This window comes from Leptodactylus fuscus, chromosome 3 (assembly GCF_031893055.1).
Source record: "Leptodactylus fuscus isolate aLepFus1 chromosome 3, aLepFus1.hap2, whole genome shotgun sequence".
In the NCBI taxonomy this organism is placed as follows: Eukaryota; Metazoa; Chordata; class Amphibia; order Anura; family Leptodactylidae; genus Leptodactylus; species Leptodactylus fuscus.
Window position 1 is genome coordinate 15,854,436 of NC_134267.1, and position 24,871 is coordinate 15,879,306.

Sequence of the window (24,871 nt, forward strand, 5' to 3'; positions counted from 1 at the left end):
AGAAATTCTCCAAATTACACAGCTTTTCCATAATATATGGATGAGACTAAACAAAATCTCAATCCCTTTGCTTGTGCTGTTTCTACAACATGGCGCCTCGGCCTACAACAGCTCTTTAAAACTTTTCAGGACTTTTAACCTGACAAAGATTTATAGGATTACAATAGCGCATCAAAAGTTTTAATATCTACAATAAGTCACCTCTAGCATGGCTTCTAAGTATACACATCTTATCTATCAGAACACAGGCTATATATTTAGTTTTTTTCTGAGTTTTTTTTATTACTTTTATTTGAGTCGCTCAACAGAAAAGATTAGAAATAAACTTAGCTGTATAAAGAAAAATAGAAAAATCTCTTTATTGAATGAATTGATCTCTTCTAATCTTCAAATGTATTTCATATCTACTTATGAATACAAAAATTTTATAATTTTTTTTCACTATTATTTTATTTCATTTATTTATTTTTTTATACTGCCTAGAGAAACCTTTTGCCTCCTATTGAAACGTCTCTTAGTGCTGTTAAGAGCTGTTAATTAAAAAGAAGTCATTTATGTTTTCCGCTAGTTGCCTCTTTCCCATCCGTCTTATACATTGTTACAGCATATGCTTACGAGCCGAGTGCGCGGTTCCATCTTCCTCGTATCAAAAAAGACATTGTTACCCTCCTAAGTGATAATCATGTGATAAAATCTGAGGGCGGCCGCACAGATTACAGCGGGAACGTTCATCTAATTGTCTCGTCTGCGCTGCTTTCCCATACTTCTGCTTACATAAGCAAACTGCTGCATGTCACTCTTCCTTTCTAAAGAAAACACTACATTGACATTCTCCCTGCACTTGCTGCGGAAAAAACAAAAGTGTTGATTGTCTCTTATTTACAACTTAATTTGTTGTTGATGTCGTCTACGCAGAGACATAAGGAAGATGAACAAAGTGACAGATTCAGGGCACATTATTCAAATGAGGCGATGACTCCCAGCTGCCTCCATCTACACAATGTTACACCCGCCTATTTACTTTTTCAGAAAACCTTAACACAAGGAAGAAATTCTTCACGTCAACTTGATTTCATGTTTAGAACTTTGGGGAAACACCAAGATGGTTTACAATCCGGTCCAGAGATTATTGAACTAGTGGAATAGGCGCCAAATCAGGTCCAAGACCGAAAGTTGGTGTGAATATGTGTCCACACGCTCCGTCTAGGACAGAAATGTTCATGGGATATATATAAAACCTGTAGGCCCTCCTTTATCCTTTTGACCTCCATTAGGGCAGTATATGTCAGTATACTTTTTTTGCTGTACAGATGGCAGTAATCAGCTATTCCCTTCAATCCAGATGCACCCCAACACAAAATATGCAATGGGGCCCCACTTACCATGTGCTATCTACTGTATAATGATGTCTTCCTATGTTATAGAAAGGACTCTGAGGCTACTGGGTCTGGTAGCAATTGCTACTTCTATACCCTCTATAGCAGTGATGGCGAACCTATTACAGACCGTGTGCCCAAACTGCAACCCAAAACCCACTAATTCATCACCAAGTGTCATTATGCCAATTTAAGCTTAATGTGCAGATCCACAATTGCAGACAATTAATTACAGGCCTGCAAAATACGGTCATGTGAATGGGGCTTTATAGAGCTTTCTGCTCCACTGTGACCCCCACACAGTCCAAACTGCTCCACAGTGGCCCCCTCACAGTACAATCTGCTGAGCAGTGGCCCCCTCACAGTACAATCTACTGCACAGTGGCCCCCACACAGTACAATCTGCTCCACAGTGGCCCCCTCACAGTACAATCTGCTCCACAGTGGCCCCCACACAGTACAATCTGCTCCACAGTGGCCCACACACAGTACAATCTGCTCCACAGTGGCCCCCACACAGTACAATCTGCTCCACAGTGGCCCCCACACAGTACAATCTGCTCCACAGTGGCCCCACACAGTACAATCTGCTCCACAGTGGCCCCACACAGTACAATCTGCTGAGCAGTGGCCCCCACACAGTACAATCTGCTGAGCAGTGGCCCCCACATAGTACAATCTGCTCTTGTATTATGAAGTATAGGCAGTGATATTATAGGTAAGAGATTTCCTTTCTATCAGATCCTGTAGCCGGATGTTATTATGAGGCCTCATTAGTTTATCAGGCCGCTCCTCAGAACGTACACAGCGATGCTATGATAAAATTATATAAGGCACTTTTAACTTAAAGCAGATGTCTGCTCTAAGAGCTTTATTAAGTTTGTCTACAGCTTAGCAGACTTGATAGGGACATGGCCACCTGTCCTCCGTGTCAGCTGCGACCACTAATTTTATATTAGCACTCTTCTTGCACGTGCCCTTAATCACTGGAGGTTCTTGTGAGGGGCAGGAGAAGCCCTCCATGATTTGTGTGCTTATTATTTTAACGTAGTCAATATTCAGTGACTATTTTTGTGAATACATTGGTAATGACAAAAACCAAAAAAGTGAGGCCTTGTGCTCATGGTCGATCATAGTGTGGAGCCATGTGACATCATGTTGTCAAAGATATTCCATCCTACAAGTCATGCACCTAAACTAAGGTACAGTACCTGTGCGAGGCTAAGGTTGGTCGCAGACAACTGCGGCCGAAGAGCCGGCTGTGAATTAAAGGCACGTGTGGCGCACTGGGGAGATGCGGATATAACCGGAGTTGATATACTTCGATTGAAAAAATGTGTACATTTTTGAAATTGCAGCTTTTCCAGTGCAGATTTTTTTTCTGCAATTTGTGGATAGGATTAGCAAGAATCCCATTCACTTTGCAGATAATGTAAAGTGGCCTAAGGACGCGGCCTCATGGGCTGGAATTGCAGCGTTTTACAGTACTTGCAAAGTGTGAATCCCATGCCCATGCCCACTTTACAGAAAAAAATCACAGCACGTACACACTACGATTTATATCCATCACGGTTTTGAAAATCGCAGCATGTCAATTATATCTAAAGAAACGCTGGCAGCTTCCCCATAGATATAATGGTAACAGAAAGTCCACGGAGGAAAACTCTGCAAACTTTCTGTTCAAAGCGCTGCAGGAAGAACCGCGATGCCCGTGGGGCCTTAAGCCTAAAGGGGTTTTCATCATGGCTGATTTTCTGACAAGTCTCTGACCATAGAACGTTTCTGCATTCACAATCATATCCATTGGCAAATGATCGAGACAAAAGATGACACCAATAAGATGGTCAGAGAAAATCTATAAAAATGTATTTATTTCTGGAAAAAAATTAAAATTTTAATTGTCTTCAAATTTAAATCTGGTTATAATCATTGGAAAAGCCCTTAAAATGTATTTCAGTATCTGAGAGTATCTCACAGTATCACGACTGTCTCTTCTTTACTGGTTAAATACTGACGTAACAGTGAGACTATATTCAGTACTAGTGGTGGAGTACTGGGTTAGGTGCAAACAATCAAGGTCCATAGGCCCCTCCCATGAATAAAGCCATGCCAAAACCCCGCCCCTGCTTAAAAGTAAATCCACTATATCCTGTTTGCCCCGTTCCATTTGTGAAGCTGTGGACGAGTCAAGAGGTTTTCCAAAGAGAAAATGTTATCCATGAGAATATGTTAAAAGGGTTAGTTAAGGTTAGAGAAGCCATGTCTGCTTTACCTGCTTTTTTAAATTCCCTTCCATGGGCTGTATCTAGGTTTTAGCATTCGTATGACCAGAGATAAGATGCAGTACCAGGCATAACCTATGGATGAGAGTGGCGCTGTGTATGAGGTAAAATACAATTCCTTTAATTGCTGCTCATCCATATCCACATTTCAGTAGAGCTGCTGTGGGTAATGCCTTGTGCACAATTCAGACACAAGAAATGTAGCGAGCAGATTGGCTATACATAGAAGGCATCTTTGCTCTGCATGATTGTCCTGTACACTGAAGTGTATAATCCAAGGGAAAGATTGTAGAATGACATTACGTTGCCAAGCTTCAGAGCCCAAATTACAGTTTTCTCTTTTCAAGTGGTTCCACCTGGAAGATAAGACACTTAAAACGAATTTGCCCCAGACATCTCCCGGCCTGACTCGCACAGTGTCACCAGTGAGACCATTTGGAGCAGGTTTGTCGTGCCAAAGTGGTTTTATGCCTTGTGCTGTTTCCCGTCTGAGAGAGAAGCCTTTGTGAGCGGCGGTGTCAGAGCCCAGATAACAGAATTGATTTCACCCTCGTGTTTCATTAATTGTGCAGGTCTTTAGGGCACATCGCTCTTACCCTCCTCTGATCCTGGCTCTAGGCTCTGCAGGTGTTATCACCTCAAGGGTCAGGACGGTTTAGAAAAGATTTAGAAAGGAAGACAAATGTCGCCTTTTCACCGCTGTCAAGACCAGTAGGAAAAAAAGGCACTTGCTGTGAGTGATTATTATGTACGTAATGATTTAACAGGGCCTGAGCGGAGATGGGGCAGGTGGGAGAACGACACACCACATCCTCCTCCTATATATGTAAGAGGTCGGAGTCTTATGGGTATAGTCACATATGGTGGTTTAAACTGCAGTAAAAATAGGCAGAAACACAAATTAAAAAAAAAAAATGGAACAGCACTAAATATACACGTGGTCTTCTGATGTACCGTATACACTCGAGTATAAGCCGAATTTTTCAGCCCAGTTTTTGTGCTGAAAAAGCCCCCCTCGGCTTATTCTCGAGTCAGCAAAAAAAAAAATATATATATATTTTTAGGGGGGGGGGGGGGTTCTATGACCAGCCACAATATTAATGTATAGAATCTCCCATAAAATAGTGCAAAAAAAAAATGTTCTAAACCCCTCCTTTCCCTAGAATACATACAAAAGTAGAAAATTACTGTGAAACACATACACATTAGGACATTAGGTATCCCTGTGTCTACTGAATATAGGGGATCTGCAGTGCTCCTGTTCCGTCGGGAAGGGGTTAATAGGAGCACTGCAGATACCCTATATTCAGCCAGGCTGAATTCCAAGTGGGGGAAAAAAAACTCAGTCCTCAAGCTCAGGGAAGGGGCAGACAGACAACCAAAACACCCCCTCCCCTTCCCCAGCACCTACTGCACCCAAAAACACCAACCATTTTAATTTGTGAAATTTTCCAGTAGCTGCTGCTTCCCCCCCCACACACACACACACACGCTTATACTCGAGTCAATACGTTTTCCCAGTTTTTTGTGGTAAAATTAGGGTCCTCGGCTTATATTCGGGTCAGCTTATACTCGAGTATATACGGTAGTTTTTACTATATATGAATATACTATAACCCCGCACTCACACAACCGAGTTTCACCCATGACTGATGTTTTGATGGTCCTTTTAGGCTAAAGCCCCATGGGCCGGAAACGCCGCGCTAAAGCGCAACGGGAGCAACCGCGGCGTGAACGCATCGCGATTCTTCCTGCAGCGCTTTGAACAGAAAGTTCACAGAGTTTTCCTCCGCGGACTTTCTGTTAAAATTTTATCTATGGGAAAGCCGCCGGCGTTTCCGTAGATATAATTTACATGCTGCAATTTTCAAAACCGCAACGGTTTTGGAAATTGCTGCGATTTTTTTCCGCAAAGTGGGGATGGGATTCGCATGAATCTCATCCACTTTGCAAGTACTGTAAAACGCCGCGATTTTTATTTTTCCGCAGCATTTCTATTCACATGAATGATGTTAGCATTGTTTTTAAGGGCCCGTTCCCATGATGTAACGCGGCGCTCATTCTGACACGTAAACACATGTCGGAGCGAGGCGCTTCAAAACAGATCCCATTGACTTCAGTGGGTGCCGTCTTACGCGCACTACACATTGAAATCAATAGGAGGCTTTTTAACCCATTGATTTCAATGTGTAGCGTGCGTAAGACGGCACCCACTGAAGTCAATGGGATTCTGTTTTGAAGCGCTGACTCTGACACGTGTTTACGTGTCAGAATGAGCGGTGCGTTACTCCATGGGAACGGGGCCTAATGGTTGTCACATGGCTGCATTACAATCAATTCATTTAGATTCAGCTAGTCACATGACTGATGTTCTGACCGTCCATTTTAGGACATATCCTATTTTTGCCCGTTTTTAGCGGACGTCATATACAGATCAGATTTGATGAATGTTAAAAACAGACTTGTTAAGAATTGTTAAGACTGGCATTTCATATGCCAGTTATACAGACCGCGTGTGGTCCAGCCTGTTCATAAATCAGGGGCACTCCGTTGTGCCAGAAAGGAGATCTACACCAGTTAGGAGCTAGTGTAGAATTCCATTAAAACTGGAGCTATGAATGACAATGTCGGGCTGAAGTATCAGGAGTGTGGTGCAAATTTGGTGCAAGAAAGAGCATGCACATGGACCATGGGTGAACCTCCGCACCTTGCTATTGTGATTGGGTTGTACATTTATCTGTGGTATATGTCCTATCTTGCTTGTTTATCAAGCAGATCAGTAGTCTCCTGCGGTTACACAACTACAACTCCCAGCATGCCCTTACTGATGCTGGCTCTCAGGGTATTCTGGAGGTTGTAGTTTTACAGCAGGTTGCAGACTGACTGGAGATAGGATGTGCGCTGTGTTAAATGGTTTATTTGATGTTTCTTACCATTGTAAGCCATCCAGCCTGTAATCTGGATGTATTGTAAATCAATTATTACCTCTATTAGCTTGTATAGACTGCATAGAGTGATTGTTTGTACATATTTTGACAAGTCATTCAGCAGTGCCCCAGTGGGAACAGCGCACTCCGACCTCATTAGATCCCGATAGAAAGGCACCGAGGGGTCAAGCATAAAGAATCCCTTTATCCTGTATCGCTCAGCATCTTGCCCAGTCTCTTAAACTTTCTCTACTCTTCTCAATTATACACAGGCTGCGAACTGTGCAGAACAACGGGTGGAGTGAGCAGGTTATCTGTAGACAAGTCACACTAGAGCTTCACTTACTGGGTCTTTCTGTCTTTTCATATTGGTCTCCTATAAGGAAGATATTAGCCCAGAACGGGGGGACGTCCTAGGTGGTGCATTGTTAGACTGCAGCTTATAACCTTACTGTGGTCTCCAAGACTTTATAAACAGTATAGACACATGACAGGCAAGGCAGGTAGACAGCTATACACCAGCTATTATATAGTGCAGTACACTGTAAAAATATTTACAGGTAATACGCAAATAAAAAGATTTGTAAAGTCAATGCAACATGTAAGTCCTACATAACATGGGTAAACTAATGGAAAAGAGCCCTGACCATATAAGCTTACAATCTACAATGCATAAGAGATAGAAACATTCGAGGTTCAGCTCAGCAAGTGAGCGGAGAGTGACTACAAAGAGCTTGTCCTGCTCTGGAGGACCCATCACATCCAAGCAGTACAGGAACACTCCTTTGATATCAGTTACTGTATAAAGTTAAAGCCCCACATTGCAGAAACACAGCTTTTTTATGTAGGTTGTGAGCCCCACATAGATCTCACAATGTACATTTTTCCCCTATCAGTATGTCTTTGGAATATGGTATGGAATTCCTTGCAAACACGGGGAGAACATACAAACTCCTTGCAGATGGTTTTGTGCCCTTGGTGGGATTTGAACACCAGGACCCCAGCGCTGCAGTGCTAACCACTGAGCCACCGTGTGGCCCCTTTAGGAGCACAGCTTTTTTTGTTGTTGTTGTTGAGTTTTTTTAGGGAAAGCCAAGAAGGGATTGTGGCCATTCTTGGCATCTTTTAGGCTCCGTTCCCATGTAGTAACGCGCCGCTCATTTAGACACATAAACACGTGTCAGAGTGAGGCGCTTCAAAACAGATCCCATTGACTTCAATGGGTGCTGGCTTACGCGCGCTACACATTGGGTTATAAAGCCTCCCATTGATTTCAATGTGTAATATGTTCAATATGTAAATTACCTACATTATTACCTACATTATTTACTACATCAAATGAGTGAGTGGTGATCTGACTTTCGACACCCCCCACTGATCAACTTTTTGAATTAGCCATGGCCTAGAACAGGCACAGCTCCATACATTGTGTAGTGGTTGTAAAGTGTACTGCAGCTATCCCTTACCGTACAATGTACAGAGCTGTTCTGCAGTGCTGCAGCCCCTTCAATCAGTATTCAAGAGTCAGATCCCTATGGAGAGTTCAACCTCTGATTGTCCAGTGCAAGACCATCACACCCAACATGACTTGACAGCTACAGGTTGGAAACCACTGATCCACAGCACGCATAATACATATAGATATACTGCACTATGGTACATTAAAGAGCTGCCATCTTCCTTCCATCACATACTGTATCTTCTTCCATAATATATACATATATACTACACTCTAGTACTTTACCCCAGGGAGCTGCCATCTTCCTTCCACCACATACTGTATCCTCTTGTAGATTTGTTTGGAATAATTAGGAAGTTTCCCTTACACCGAAGGTGCCTCGTCCCGTGGGAAACATTAATCAGCCGCAACGATTCTTCCAAGTAGAAACACAGGCTCTTTTTAATTGTGATTCATTTTAACACTAGCGCATTAACGTACTACAGATGTCTTCGCTTGTCTTTTCAGAACAATCGATCCTTCTTTCCCCTCTTTCTGTGGAAGACAAAAGAGAGAATGACAAACAATTAGCAAAATGAAAAGCAAAATGTTCCCTTAGTTACGCTGGTGCAGAAAGTACAGTCAGGAAGCTTCCGGCAGAAGTTCCATTGTTTTATCATTTACTATAGAAATTATTAAAAAGTAATCTTTTGGTTGGACTACGGGTGCAAGATTGACTTCACAAAGGCTTCACAAACGGCGTGCCCACCACCAATCCATTATACTGCTGCAAAACTATATAACATTCATTTATCTTCTATAAAGGAGCTGTGGTTATTATTAAAGGGGTTATTATTATTATTAAAGGGGTTATTCGGTGGTAAAAAGTTTTGACTAAGGACTCAGAAAGGATTGTAAAAGTAAATAAAGCAATATCTAACTTACTGATCCCCTTCTACTCCTGTTCTGACACCGCTAAGGTCCTCCCACATGTCTCTACTTCCTGCGCCCTCTCGACATACAGGAAATAGCTGCCCAGACAGTCACTGGCAGCGGCGGTAACCTGCCTTAGACAAGTCACTGGCTGTGTGATACTTCCAGGAATAGAGACCGGATGTCCGGGTATTGGGGAGAAGAGTAGGGATTCTTGTATTTATTTTTTTAATCAATTCTTAGCCCTTTATTGGAAACGTTTCTCCACTGAAGAAGCCCTTTAATAACCTGATAGGACCCATAAACAAAAGGGAACTCTATACAACAGTCACATCTGTACTATAAGACATTGATGAACCTTGGTCGCCATAGTCTACCCCAGAGATACCACAGAGTTAGCATCAAGTGATATGGTAGGACTCTGATGTCAAGTAGAAGTAAAATCCTGGCGTTCCTGGTGTCAGCAATATATAATATTATCTGCAGCTGTCAACACCTCGATAGCCACATGTAGTAGGCGACAGTCGTATGTGGCTCCGGAGCCGCCAGCTGAGGCACATGTAGTTTTATGTGTTTTGTGTTGTCCATATCAAAGCCTATTCCTAGGTTTTCCTACTGGTATCTCTTGAGAGAATTTCAGTGGACCTTGAGGTGGTCATAGAAGTAGCCATCTGGCCAACAGCTATTCCTCTTAACCCCCCTTGCTTGACTGAGCATGCATGTGTTCTCAGTAGGGAGACAAAAATAAACCTATGGCAGTGTGTTATTCTATCTGAGATGTAAGGATCGGTATGTTGAACTTCTCCTGCCATTGGTGAAGAGCCAGGACACCCTGATATCCTTAGGGTAAGTTCACACGGGGTCTTTTTGGACTGGAATCTGAGGTCCAAAATACAGGTAGCTGCGACTGGATGTCGGTGCAATGCACTGGCATCCAGTCGTGCACTCCGGATTAGGCCCAAATGAATGGGCCTAGTCAGGAGGAGGGAGTGTCTTCAGATGTCGCAAGACGAATCCGCCTGAAAGAATGAGCACCTCGCTCAAACGGCTCCCAGAAAAAAGAACTGACCGGCTCCCATTGATTTCAATGAGAGCCGTCTATTTGGTCAGGATTTTGAGGTGGATACCGCCTCAAAATTCTGACCAAAATACCCCATGTGAACTTATCCTTAGATGGTGGGTTGGTCCCACGTTCATCTGCTGTGTATGGGCACCTTGGTTTACTCCTTGTACATTCCATAAATCTCAGCGTCACATGTGAATCTCACATACCCGGCTAGGCCCGATTGCTTCCAATTTGCACATTCCCGTTCCCATTTCCCACCTGTCGGAGAAGATCCGAGAGTTCTAGAAGTTCTGTCTGTTCCATTGGGGCTTTTCAGGTCAATACAATCTCATACAACTTTCTACGTACGTGGATAAAGAGTAAATGAACCCTCACCCAGGAGGCCGGCGTTCCTCTCTCAGCTGTTCAGTTTTCTAGACACCCCTGCTTCCATGTTTTTTGGCGTCTTGTTGTTTTTGTTCATTCTTTCCGCCGACATTCCCCAATTCAACACACAAAAAAAAAAAGCTCTAAATCTCCCCGCATGCCCTGTTGCTAAACGATGGCGTGCGTGCTCACTTTTTCTCGCCCTCATTAGGTCATTCATGGCCATTCCAGAAAGAAAAAAAAAAACTTTTTTTTTTTTTTTTCCTTCTCTCCAGTCCTCAAGCCCATGTGAGACAATGTCTTATAACAATACCGGAGCCTAATCTCCATGTCAAAGCAATTTTCATTCCCCAGTGCGCAGAGCGCTATCATTTTGTAATGTTTTGTTTCTTCTTTTAAAAGAATTAAAAAAAGGAACAGTAAGCCGTCACGGGGGCCCTGTCTTCCTTATCTCAGTGTCTGGAAATTTTGGACAGTGTATTTTACTGCGCAAGATAAAATGGAAAGAACTCCAAGTTCAGCAAATCGTAATGGATTTAAGTCCTATTGAGATCGGCTACCAGAAGATCAGATAACCGGGGTCCTTCAGTTGTCTTTTTAATCAGGTTCCCCGCAAGGCTGAATAGAGACTGAACAGACACACACAGCGAAAATATAATTCTTGGATAGGTTAAGTACATGTTTGAACTCTCGCAAGCAGAAGCGATTTGATGATGACTTAATCATTTTCTGGTCAATTATCTGTAAGGACCCTTGCAACTGCACGGCAATTATGATGCAAGATGGCCTTTTGGGACAAACACCAGTCTCCCTGCTTCTGTTTCCTCAGATTCCCTGCCACGAATTTTCATTCACTTCATTATCTCTGTTAACATAGAAACAACTTTCTGTGCAGTAATTACAGCCCCAATGCACACTTTAGCTGTCATCTTGATGGAGGCCTGGATGTCCTCATGGCGGTGTCGGATAAGTGTTCTTTGTTGATTTTTGATTAATGTACACGTCTTCCTGGAGCTTAGGGGAAAGTGAATGCTTGCGATGACAAAAGGCAGGGGGGTTTACATATCAGCTTGCATGATTTAAAGCTATGGCTTTATTGGCTTTGGCTTGGCAAGCCAGGGTCTCATCTGTTGTTTAAAGGGAAATTCAAGCTAAACTTCAAGTCACCCCGCTCCTAAAGAATATCTTACAACAGTTGCAGTGACAGGGGTATGAATGTGCCCTATTATAACGTGTGGCGCTAAGGAAAAAGTTTAGAAAGGTAGCAAAGTTTGGAGATTTCCGCGAGACTGTTCTGTTCTGCGGAAACACGGTTTTTTTTGGTTGCAGATTTTGCTGCGTTTTTTGGAGCCAAATCCAGGAGTGGATTAAAGACAAGGTAGAAGTATAAGAACGTCTTCTATATTTCCCATTCCTTTTGTAGATATTCTTGGCTTTGGCTCAAAAAAACGCAGCAAAATCTGCAAAAAAAAAAAAAAAAAGCTGTTTCCGCAACATAGGGCCTCAGGCTAAGGGCCCCCGAGCCAAAAACGCCACGCTAAAGCGCTGCGGGAACAACCGGATCACGGTTCTTCCCACAGCACTTTGAACAAAAAGTTCACAGAGTTTTCCTCCGCGGACTTTCTGCTACAATTATATCTACGGGGAAGCCGCCAGGGTTTCCGTAGTTATAATTGGTATCCGGCAATTTTCAAAACTGTAACGGTTTTGTTAATCGTAGTGTGTCCGTGCTGCGATTTTTTTTCCGCGACGTAGGGATGGGATTTGAATGAATCACATCGACTTTGCAAGTACTGTAAAACACCGCAATGTTTCCGCCGTGGGCAAATCGCAGCGTTTCTGGCTTGTGGGGCCCCGGCCTAAAACTGTAACCTGTCAGGGTTATGGAAAATAATGATTCATAGTCCACTAATTACATGCAAACAATATTATACTAAAAAAGGCAAAAAGTCCATCTATATTGAAAATTAAAACGCACCAATAAGGAAACGAAACTTTTTTCGGACTGCTCTGTTTTGGGATTTAGAGACCTTCCCTTTTTATTTCTCTGTAGCTTGTTTTTTGCAGGAGATTTTGTATTTTTCAGTGTTACCATTTTGTATTCAATCTGATTCATTTTAATTAGAGATGAGCGAGTACTATTCGAAACTCCCGTTTAGAATAGCACGCACCCATAGGAATGAATGGATGCAGCCGGGACGCAGGGGGTTACGGCAAAGTCTGCGTGCCGGCCGCTTCCATTTATTCCTATGGGTGCGTGCTATTCGAAACGGGTGTTTCGAATAGTTCTCGCTCATCTCTAATTTTAAGTTTTTGAGTTGGAGTAGGAAAAAGACATCAAGTCCACAAATTTTTTTCTAGTTTTTCTTCTAACTCTCTGTGCTGAGTGGAATAAATGACATGATCTTTCTATTTGTCTCATTGAGGCCTTCACGGGGCCATGGGCCTGCAGTTATAGATATTGTACACTTACACCCGTTTTCTGTACTCCACACTACTTTTTCCAAAATGGTGGTGTGGCGAGGGCGGTGCAAGAAGAAGTTGTAGCAGTTTGTACTGTAACTGGAGTTTAAAGAGTTGCACCCAAACTTTTTTACTTTTTAAAATCTCTGCCCTTGGGTCTATTTTAACGTTCAACAAAAGAATATTTTTAATGCACAAAGGCGATTTTTTTTTAGACTTTTGACATTTTTCGACTTAGGCCTGGTTCACATCTGCATTTGGGGATTCCGTTCCCTTCTTTACATGAAAAATGCATTGTTTGTATGGAAACCACATGTACCCCATTATAGTCTATGGGCTCTGCGGGTTTCTGAAGGTAACCGCTTTTTTATACAGATTAGGTTTCCATTCGGGGGATCCCCAAGTAGACCCGAAACTCAAATGCAGATATTAACCAGGCCTTCATGAGGTTGTTGGCACTGTGATACTGAGATCCGCTTCCTCTTCTCCGGCCAGTCACATCACGTCCATTGGTTGCATGGCCATACTGCAGATCAGTCCCATTCAAATGATACCAAGCACAGCCACTATATAGCATATAGCGCTGTTCTTGGCCCTTTTAATCTTAATTTTGTTTTGTCCATCTAGGAACTTGTCGTTCTAAATGTATTATTTTCTGAGTCATGGCTTAATAGGCTTATACCATTGACAGATAAGGAAACTTCTTTGGACCCCCAAACTCCAGTTGTCACAGTAACCCACTGGCATCTGCTGATTGCATTATGGGGTCACCAGTGGACAGACATGAAGAGCGCCCCCTCTTTATCAACCTGCAGTTGTCACTGTTGACCGCGGAGTCTATAGGGTTAAGCAGTCAGTATCAGTGCTTCCTCCAATTCTGAATGTTACCTCGGGGGCATGGCTGTCAATCACAGCTGCGCTTGCACAAATAATCCTGTTGGCAACTCATAGACGCCCTTGGAAGCCATTTTTAGCTATCAGTATATTTTCAGTGTGTAGGAAGAATCCGCCACATTTGTTAAACTAGTATATTTCAATATTACTTTCTAGTCAATACCTATGAAATCTAAATGCCAGATGGGACCGTCCTTATAATCGTAGGAACAAAATGTGATTCTGATACGGCAGCATCGTATTGTTGGAGCTGTATTGCCATAACAAGGGAGTCTGTGCCGTTCTAAGACCATCTGTATTTAAGGTCAAAATAGGGATATAAAGGCGTCTGCTCACAAGTCACATTACAGGAGAGATGAATTATTGTGCACATTATCATATTAAACATATACACCGTATATACACAAGCACGGGTACTGCCGTCGTCTGAGGTTACAGATTTTTACTAATAAAGGGGTATTCCTATCTAAGGGTGCATTCACACTGAGTAAACGCTAGCTTATTTTGTAGAGTAAAATTACACTTGTAAATTTTGCTATTCCATTGACTTCAATGACATTTTACAGGCGTATTTTTTACAGGCGTATTTTTACACTTGTAAAAAAATATCATTGAAGTCAATGGGATAGCAAAATTTACAAGTGTAATTTTACTCTACAAAATAAGCTAGCGTTTACTCAGTGTGAATGCACCCTAAGGGTGCATTCACACTGAGTAAACGCTAGCTTATTTTGTAGAGTAAAATTACACTTGTAAATTTTGCTATCCCATTGACTTCAATGACATTTTACAGGCGTATTTTTACTGGCGTATTTTTACAAGCGTATTTTTACAGGCGTATTTTTTACACATGTAAAAAAATATCATTGAAGTCAATGGGATAGCAAAATTTACAAGTGTAATTTTACTCTACAAAATAAGCTAGCGTTTACTCAGTGTGAATGCACCCTTATAAAGTCATGGCTTGTTCATGGGATATGCTATTGGTCTATGATCAATTGAGGTCTGGGCTTCCCACCAATCCTGTGAATGAGGGTAAGTTCACACGGGGTCTTTTGGATCGGAAGCTGAGGCGGATGCCGCCTCAGGTTCCGGTCCAAAATACGGGTAATTGCGACTGGATGATGGTGCACTGCAGCGGCATCCAGCTGCGCACTCCGCTCCAGATTAGGCCCAAATGAATGTGCCTAGTCGGGAGGAGGGAGTGTCTTCAGGCTGAATCGCGAGGCGAATCCGCCTAAAAGAATGAGCATGTCACTTCTTTTTTCCATTAGCCGGAACAAATGGCTCCCGGAAAAAAGAACTGACCGACTCCCATTGATTTCAATGGGAGCTGTTGTTTTGGTCAGGATTTTGAGGCGGATACAGCCTGACCAAAATAACCCGTGTGAACTTACCCTGAAAAGAACATGGCACTGCATAGTCGCCTTCTCTGCTACCCCTCTGTGCAGGGTCCCGCAGCCAGCTCCATTCATTTGCATGGGCCTGCACAGTAATTCCTTGCTCAGCCACATAGCCAAGACACCATTGTGAAGGGTTCTCAGGGTCCGTGTGAGTCCCAGTTGTCAGATCCTACTAGCAATAACTAATTTTCTACCTTTATCCTATTGGACTATCCATTTAATGGCTAACAATGAACTACAAGCCTGACTAAAATGAGGTTACAATGTGCAGATGATCCCACCTGTCCAATCATGTTAATAATGGGTGTGACATTATAATATTAAGATGGAAAGTAGAAATGGGGACTGTGATCTCCAGCAGCACAGAGTATTTCAAGATATATATATATATACACACAGTAGCTGTTTTACAAAGAGCGGCCACTACAGCGAAACTTTGGCATTACATAAGGCCATGCCAATAAATGGCTGTCCATATAATACACGGGCCAGATCTATAAGAGCCAGTGTTATCATGGTTAGACAATCCCTTTAATACCGTATTGACTCTCTAAAGCACTAAAACCTTTATTTTTGCTTCCTTGGAGTTCCAGTATTTTTCTATTATCTTTAACCAAGTGAAGATCAGTTGTACGACGAGCTGTGAAAATGACCCAAAGTATTGCAAGCGGTGTTAAAAAAAAAAAAAAAAAAACCTCTCTAACAGCCTGCCATCCTTGATGTAATGAAAGCTAATAACTTAGCGAAGTTTATGGGAAAGACATCATGAGAAAACAGGGCAACAAACGACATCTTAGCACAGATTCCACTAAAGTTCAATTGAGATTATTATCTGTGCCAGCAGTGCCATCCCAACACACAGATGTAGCAGAGGCTCGTGTTACCAAATGTTTTCATTGTGCATTAGAGATTACCTTCTATATAAAGTGTATCTCGAGAGACCTGAAGAGGATAAACATGACTGCCTTTTTAGAGCAGAAGACTGAGCAGCCAACCTTGCTTCTCCTTCGACGCTCTCCAAAGCCTCAGCTGTACCTTTGTATTATCTCCAGTAACAGAGGGGGCTGCATGACACTCTTATTATAGTTGACTTGACTTCAGAGGGATCTAAGCTTTATTAATAGCTCGAACAATGCCACATGTGCTTGCCTTTGTCACGGATACCCACGTATAAATGTTATAGTAGAGCATTGTTTTCCATTAGTCTTGTGTTAGCTTAAGCCCAAGCGGACTGAAGCCAGAAGTTTTACTGACTTTAGCCTCTGCCATCCATTTACTGGGCTCCTTCTCGTTTCGTCCATGTGTTTATAGATAGATAGATAGATAGATAGATAGATAGATAGATAGATAGATAGATAGAAAGTTATCATAGAGGTGAAACAGGTTCTTGTATATTAGGCAAATGCCTTATTGGAAATGGCTACCTCTAAGAACACACAATCCAAATGGGTACAGAGCTGAAGCCCTGGCCAACCATGGTGACCATTGGGCACATAAGGTTATTACCCTCAAAATCTACTATTGACCATGGTGGTAGGGAAAGAGTTTCAGCTGGTCCATGTGGTCTTACCCTAAGGAAATGGTATAGATTTTAGGTATAACTCATACGAACTTTCTGGTGTGAGTTATAATAAATTTGTTGCATCTCCGCCCCAGCCCACCTTGGTCTCCGCCAGCAATGTGGCGCGTCTTTGGTGCCATCTAGAAAACTAACATAAATGGGCTAGTAAATTCCTCCATTGTGTATGCATATATAATGTCATGTCATTTTATTGGCTTATGTCAGATTGTAGATTTTTATATCTTATTCTTATCTGTTCTTTACAGTTTAATAGATGCATTACCTCTCAGCTCATCAAGTGGTTCAGCAACTTCCGGGAGTTTTACTACATCCAAATGGAGAAGTATGCCAGGCAAGCCATTAATGATGGTGTAACCAGCACCGAGGAGCTGTCCATCACACGGGACTGTGAACTATACCGGGCCCTAAACATGCACTACAACAAAGCCAATGACTTTGAGGTATGCACATCACATTACAGTTACACTTTATATCTTAGTGTATTTGGTTACTGTTGACGTTCCATAGAATCCTCTATAGTGATTGTTATATGACGTGATCTTTCATGGTGTAAACACAAGCTGCGTCCCTCAAGTACCAAATGCAACTCTTATCCATGTCTTAACATAGACACCTTTAAAAGACAGTGATACAGACTGATCCATTTCCGGACACACTTATGGAAAAATACTCCTGAGTAACAGAAATCGGAGGTCCTACGAAAGATCCTCAGTTCCTACATGATGCTGGGCCCTCACCAGTAGTCACATTCAGATCATAGCAGTTTCTAGATAGTCTAGGACTTTCCTTTGTGCCATCAGTATGGATTCCCAGACACCAGAACAGTCCTATGTAGTGGAATAAGAGGAGTCACAGTCACTGGGGCCTGTAGATGATCAGCAACCTCTTTATGAGTCCTAGAATAGATCATGCAAATATGAAATATTAATACCAAATATTTATAAAATAATTTATACAAATTTAATAATGTAATAATTTTACAAAAAAAAACAAAACATTATTTGAATTTGTCAAACTTAAAAAAAATGCAGTATACATCGAAGTCATGTCAGGATGATTTACCAGATATCTGTTTTCGAGGGATACTTTAGTCATTTGCACAGTATAGGTATACAGTGACTTACTGTACGTTGCCCATAGGTTTCCCTGAATAAAAAAACAAACAAAAAAAAAAAAACCATAGCTGGATAGTTTTTTTGACTGTATGCCCCTGGAAAAAATAGTGTAGGTGACTGTACTTTTTCTATACAGCAATGTGTGCTGGCCTATGTTGAGTAAATAGAGGACATATGGATCCATATGCGCTAACGTATTCCTGGTACCTGCATCAAACATTCACTGCACATGCAATGTGAACAGACCTATATTTCTGTAGATTAATGTTTTATCTTAGATCTTAGAACATACCACTTTTGCATTGTTCTCTACTGCCCTGTGTGAATAGTCCCCCAATTCTAAACTTGCAGAGTAAATTTTATACTATGTTAGCTTAAGGACATCTACAATTAAACTATTTTATTTGACACCCCTTGGACTCGTGCACGTGGCAGAGTTATACACGGTGGCTGGACAGGGACATTTGTTGTCCCAGCAGTTCCAAGTCCTGTTATATTTACACCGCTCCTGTGTGTGCCCCCCATGATTGCAGACTGCAAACCTATGTAGTCCTATCCTACAATATGTATGTCCGCAAGAATTATGGACAGATGACTGTAAAATCAGACTACACAGGGTTTGTTTGTGGTCTGTCACCATGGAGACATTTCTGTCTTCATAGGACCTGCAAGTACAATTTAGGATACGTACGATAATGATTTGCAAAGTTACCTGTTTGATAGTTTAGATGCATTAAAGCCAATGCAAAATTGATCGCAAATGTGAATATAGCCTTCCATAAATGCAATTGTTTCTTCATAATATAATGGAAAGAATTGTGCCAGGTAACAGAAATGTACTTATAGGTGTAACTATTTAGGGCGCAGTCACATAGCACACTAGGACAGCACTACCTGTAAATCTCGCCCTGTCTATTTTTCATCCTATCGCTGTTTTTCATACCCGTGTTAACTGTTTCCGCCAGAACCGATGAAGTCTGGCTGAATGTGACATTAACCTTCCTCCTTCCTTCTGCTGGAAAGAACAAAATTCGTCAGCTAGCGATGAAATTGGATACAGTGAGTTTTTTAGCAAACAGAGCATTTGCCATATTTAGCCTCGTCCGCTCCTTCCAGACACATTTTGCTGATCCTTGGCTGTGATTAAACCTCTGATATGAGGTTGTTTCCTCTGAAATCACCAGCGTGCCCCTTATATGGCTCTCGTACCCCGGCGTGCTTTTCAAATCTACTTGACTTTCACTTACACTTGTGATATAGGTTAAGTACTGGCGATGATTAAGCAGTGAACTTGTCCCATCATAAACTGCGCCGCTGACTTGCCAGTCCCTGTAGTTTGCCCTGCGTCAGGCACTTAAAAGCAAAGTCACATTAGATGCAGGAGAAGATTCTGGCCTTGTCATTTTTAGCTGTAGCCTTATGGCCAATGCCCAGAGGTGCTTACAGCACAAGAATACAATGGCTCGCATTATCTTTTGTTGATGACCAATATTTCAGAAAAATGCTCCTTGCTCAAATTTACATTTTGACACCCACGGGAAGAGATGCAGAAATCGCTGGGGAATAATTAAGATTGAATATATGTCTCCCATATAAAATGTTAAGTATCTGGCCATAAGAAACGCAAATTATATTACAGTGTTGGAGAAGTAGAGATACTGACAGCTTGTAGAGTTTAGCTTCTTCTAACATGTCACACATCAGATCAGTACAAGTCTAGGTCAGTGGCGTAACAATGAAGTCTGGGACGTCACATGACCCTAGACGCAGGCCCTGGTCATGTGACATCAGGGATAGTCACAAAAGTAGGCCACTGCCAGGATCGGTAAGTAAATAGGGCCCGTTACCGGTTGGAGTAACTCCAACCGGTAACGGCCTATTAAGAAATGGAAAAAAACGTAGCGGCTGTCACTGGGCCCTGCGGCAACCACTACCCCAGTAGTTAAGCCACTGGTCTGGGTGCTAGGAACCCCAGTAATGTCCACAATGAAAGGGTATCCAACAGCTGGGAGCCCCACTGGTGAGATGTTGTCAGCCACCGATATATAGAGAATGGAGCAGGAAGCAGACAGCGCCGTTCTCTGTATAGTGGGGGAACTGGATCAATGCCCTGTACCGGTCCTTGTGGACACCTCTGAACATACAGACAATGAGCCAGCAGTTAATGAGATCCGATGAATCTTCGTCGTTTTTACAAGAAAGTGTCAGACTTTTTCTCAGTTGATTTTCAGCGAACTCTGCAATGGAATCTCTCCTGGAGAATCTGACGCAGATGTGAACCTAAGGCTAGCCAGTGGTTAGTTCTGAGTATCGAGAGGCCTTGGAAACTAGAGAGTAGTGGGGGGACCTGGAAGCATTAGAATTGTATAGGTGGGAAGTAATGCTTTTTTTCGTATGTACGGAAATTTGGGGCATCTGAATAAGGTCGCAATTCTCATTCAGAGTTATGTAATCTGTAACCCCAGCAATATTCCCCAACATGATGAATCCACCGATCTACAGGAATTCCGTCTCAGATTCCTCTTTACCCCGCAGCAGAGCTTCAGCTTTCTGCCGAGACTTTCACTAGTGCCACAGAATCCACGGCAATATCTCTTCAGTCTCTGCCTTCCATTGGTTATAATAGGAGGCAGACTCAGGTCGGAATGGGAGGAAAATTCTTACCCTAAATGTCCCCACACAAAGGACTGATTTTGGCAAGAGCGTTGGACTGTCTCGTGTATGGGAACCTCCTGGCTCTAACCTGATCGGACATTTTGCATTTCCTTGCTCTATCCTTTTGTTCTCAAGTGAAATAAGCCAATGCCAGAGGTGTCTAACAGCAGGTTACTCTCCATTCCATATCCAGAATACATGCACACTCGGCTGAGATCAGCAGGCTCTCAATGGCTAAGGAAGGTGAATGGCCACCTCAAAAGCCATGACAGATACTCAGCATGTGGGCCCTTGGAATTTCCCACACTCCTGCAGTGTATTATCCAGCTTCTTACAAAGCATTATATTAGGAAATGTCTATTCAAGCAGTTCCCTAATGGTTTCCTAAAAGTCCTCCAAAAGTCAGCTTTACTTTGCCCTGCCGTCCTCTGCTCACAGGCATCCAGAAAGTGATAGTATATCCCCATCAACCTCAAATTACTCCTTTGTAACATCACCTGTAGCACTCTCGAGTCAGACAAAGAACCCACATCCGAGTCACCGCTTTGTCGGCGAGATTGCTTTCCCGTCCAATAATTGCGTCTTTTTTTTTTTTTCCATGCCACTTCCTCATTGTACCCTAGATGTTCGCCGATGGCTGAAATGAAGCGGCCATAGAGGTCCGTCGTCTTTGTTTTAACGTCAGTCATTACCCCCGTGTCTCCCTCTTGTCATTGGCTCCAATTCGAACCCCCCCCCCTGTGAGATCGACTTTAAACCTCCTTCCTCAATGTCTCTATTAGTTCTACCATACCGTGACCTTTTTTTCATTTCTCCGACATCCTTAAAGAAAAAGATACAGTGTAATGTTGCTTTACTTTTCCTTATTGTTCTTTGTTGGGATGAACAAAGCATTTTCTACAGTGGCTATAGCACATAATTATACAGCTTTCAATAGCAGTGTCTTGGCACATATCAAAGTTCAGAAGAGGCTTTGGAAAAAAAAGATGTTTTGTGGCAGCCTAGGGAGGGTCTCATCTTTCCTTCAGAAAATAGTTCAAGGCTCTTCTGTCAAGCTTCCCTACTTAGAGCTTTCTCTCCTCCTGCTTCATAAAGTTTAAAGGGGATTCAGTGGAGCTCTGTGATCTCTTTCCTTTGAAAGATTGTGCACAGAGCAGTCCTTTGACTTCAAGAGTTCACAGATTCATGTCTTTAGGTATCATATGTCTGACCTTATCAGTTACTCTATTTAATGTAGGAGAAAAGTCTAAACTCTTTGTGTTGGTCTGTTTTGCATCTGTGAAATGATTTGGTGAAAAGACCATCCTTTTTAATACACCACAGAGAAGCCATTTCTGGCTGTAACCTACCCTGTGGATCTTTTGGAAAGACAGAGAAGGGGAGAAAGGGGGAAAGGAGAAAAAAAAAAGGCTCCGGCCTTGTGTCTTGTATACGGATGATTTCACATTTACAATGCAATTATGCAATAACAGTCCCATACAAAACAAACCTCTTTTTTTTCCGCCTTCCCACCTCTATCGGATGCGTCGGCAACATCACTGCTTCCCTGCTAGCCAACAGGCATTTAATACATTGTGCTATCTGGCCGCCTAGGCTCGGGACGGCCATCGCGTTTCCCTTGCTGTGACCTACCCTTAAGGCCCTTATAATTAATTGTCCTTTAGAGATGAGGAAAGTTCAAAGACAGTGCATGCCGGCGATGTCTATTGTCTGACATTCACATCTCCTTCATTACACAGAAAAGGTTATCAATAGGCCCAGGACAGACTCGTTCTAACAGCTGCTCGTCATTCATTGGGCGTCCGGCACGGAAATCAATCAGTTTCTCTATTTCTAAAAAGGCCAAAGAGGAGACGTTACTCGGTGTCGCGCGTTTCTTTGCCCCTGACAGCTAAAATATAATTTAGCGTGACATGTCACCCCTTCCGACGTATCTGGTTTCAGTAAATATTCCTTATTATATAACAATAGAGATGAGCGAGTATATTCGATCGAATACCTCCGGTGCAAAAAAGCGCAAGGGAAGGTGGGAGGGGCATCACATTTTTACTGCTCCTCCCACCTTCCCTGGCACCCCTCCACACCAAGAACTACAGAGCGGAGGCACTCGATCGAATAATACTCGCTCATCTCTATATAACAACTCGGGGGTATCTTTACTTAGAGCTCTAGGTTGTACCGTTCCTCCTAGAGATCTATAAATAAATTGACAATTGGGCGTTACCACATGGGATTGTGTCCCTGCACGACCTGAGGCCTTATGCACATAACCGAGGGTGCAGGTAGGGGGACTGATGCTCCGTTCCAGTGATTATAGAGCAGGTCCTACCCTGGGAGATGGATGTCAGCCACACACTGACCAATCGGTGCTGCCAATATCAGACTATGTAGGGACACTCCTTTGACCAGGAGAATGGCAGCATCCGGGTGTCAAGTTTTTCATCATTTCGTAAGAAAATAGCAGAGAAACCTCATCGCACAGAGTTCTAAGACAATATATCTAATATTTCATGAAGAATAGAAATATTCACTAAAAATAGACAATTCAGGAGAGGTGACAGGTCCTCCGTAAAAAGAGAGTCAAACAAGAAAGACATCTTTGGAAAGTATAGAAGCTGGCCTACAAGGTTCTGCCATTTGTTTGATAATACTGTGTAATGTATATAAAGAACATCTATCTCCTATGACAGGATTCAGTAAGTTCCTGGTGAATGTATATACATTATATATATGTAAATTATTGCATTATACACATGTACTATAGGATCGGCTCATGTCTGATTCTTATCTATATTATACATAGTAGCAGGCTGGGGATCTCCTGGACAATGTCGGAGACATTTTGGACAGCTCCGAAGCCAATTTAATGTTTTTTTATTAAAAACCCTCAATACTTATACAATAGTTAGTAGAAAACGCAAAAAGTTAGGGGCTAACAACAAACTTTTTTTTTTTAATGTAGATTGTAGCCCCACATAGGGATCACAATGTACTTTTAGAATGGGAAGAAATCCACACAAACACAGGGACAACATAGAAACTCCTTGCAGATGTTGTTCCTGGCAGGATTCAAACCCAGGGCTCTAGTGCAGCAAGGCTGCAGTGCTAACCACTGAGCCACCGTGTTGCACCTAACAGCAAACTTTTAGTAGCCTTGATGACCTGACTCCAGCTTCATGAATAAGTATTCACCCCTGTACACACTGTGCAGTTTTGCTGCATTTTATATAATAAAATTAGGAATTTTTTTTTTTTTACATATTCTGTTGTTTAAGATTTACTGCATGAAAAAAAAACCATTTGCCCGTGATCCTTTACCGTACACTTATCTGTCTTCATCCTATCACAGTTTTGGCAAAAAAAATTTTTTAGCGAAATGAAAATGCGGATTGCGAATAAATCCAATGTGTTGGGGAAGGGAGCAAGGGGGGAGTTTTACTATGTGCCGAATTTGTATGCGACAGACAAATAGTCTTAAATGCAGATTTTTATGCAGACTTGCCATGGATTTTACTCTTTGAAGTTCAAGAGCGAAATCTGCAGCCAAACCACCTCTAAACCTGCAGAAAAATCTCCGTGTAAATCAGTCAGATTTTTTGGTGGATTTGTTTGTGCTGTAGAAAAGTCTGGTACATGCGAAGTCTCCCTAAGGGCTCATTCACACACACACACACACACACACACACACACACATACATTCAGTGTGTACCAATGCTTGGAAAACTAAATGACATCAATTTGAAGGCGTTTTGTTGCCATTTTAAAGTCTTGTAGGAAAAATACCAGACAAAACACTACAGGGCACCTTCATGAATACCGATGTGCTATATCTGTCCTCTGCTGGTGTCAGATGTGCCACAGGTGAGGGGCAACATGGTGGCTCAGAGGTTAGCACTGCAGCCTTGCTGCGCTGCGGTCCTGGGTTCAAATCCCTTCAGGAACCTCATCTGCAAGGAGTTTGTATGTTCTCCCCGTGTTTGCATGGATTTCCTCCCATTCTCCAAAGACAGACTGATAGGGAAAAAGTATATTGTGATCCCTATATGGGGCTCATCATCTATGTTAAAAAAAAATTTGGTCGGAGGTGGATCTAGTGTGATCAGCTCGCCGAAATGGAAACTTACCCCAACAAGTCGCTAGAGTAGATATTTAGCCATTACTTGCCCCGTTATCTGGCAAAGTCATAACCGTAGCGGGCCGTAAAGACCCTGACCCTCCCCGCTTGGTACCATCTACACCTGCTAAGAAACTGACATGAGTGTCAAAAATGGCTGAAAAGGTGCAATTTTAACCCTTTATAACCTGCATTGTTTGCTTAATAAAATTCACCCTGTGTATGTTTCTATAGACTTATAAACTAACATGTGGCTG

General features: G+C 42.3%; 1 protein-coding gene across 4 annotated transcripts in view; it reads left to right on the top strand.

Moving 5' to 3' along the window:
• Positions 1-24,871, top strand: part of PROX1 (prospero homeobox 1) — a 66,236-nt gene that overhangs the window by 28,322 nt on the left and 13,043 nt on the right. For all 4 annotated transcript variants that reach the window (XM_075267122.1, XM_075267120.1, XM_075267119.1 and 1 more), the window contains exon 4: positions 16,976-17,170. In XM_075267122.1, the coding sequence (XP_075123223.1) occupies positions 16,976-17,170 (195 nt within the window). The remainder of the gene's footprint in view (positions 1-16,975; positions 17,171-24,871) is intronic.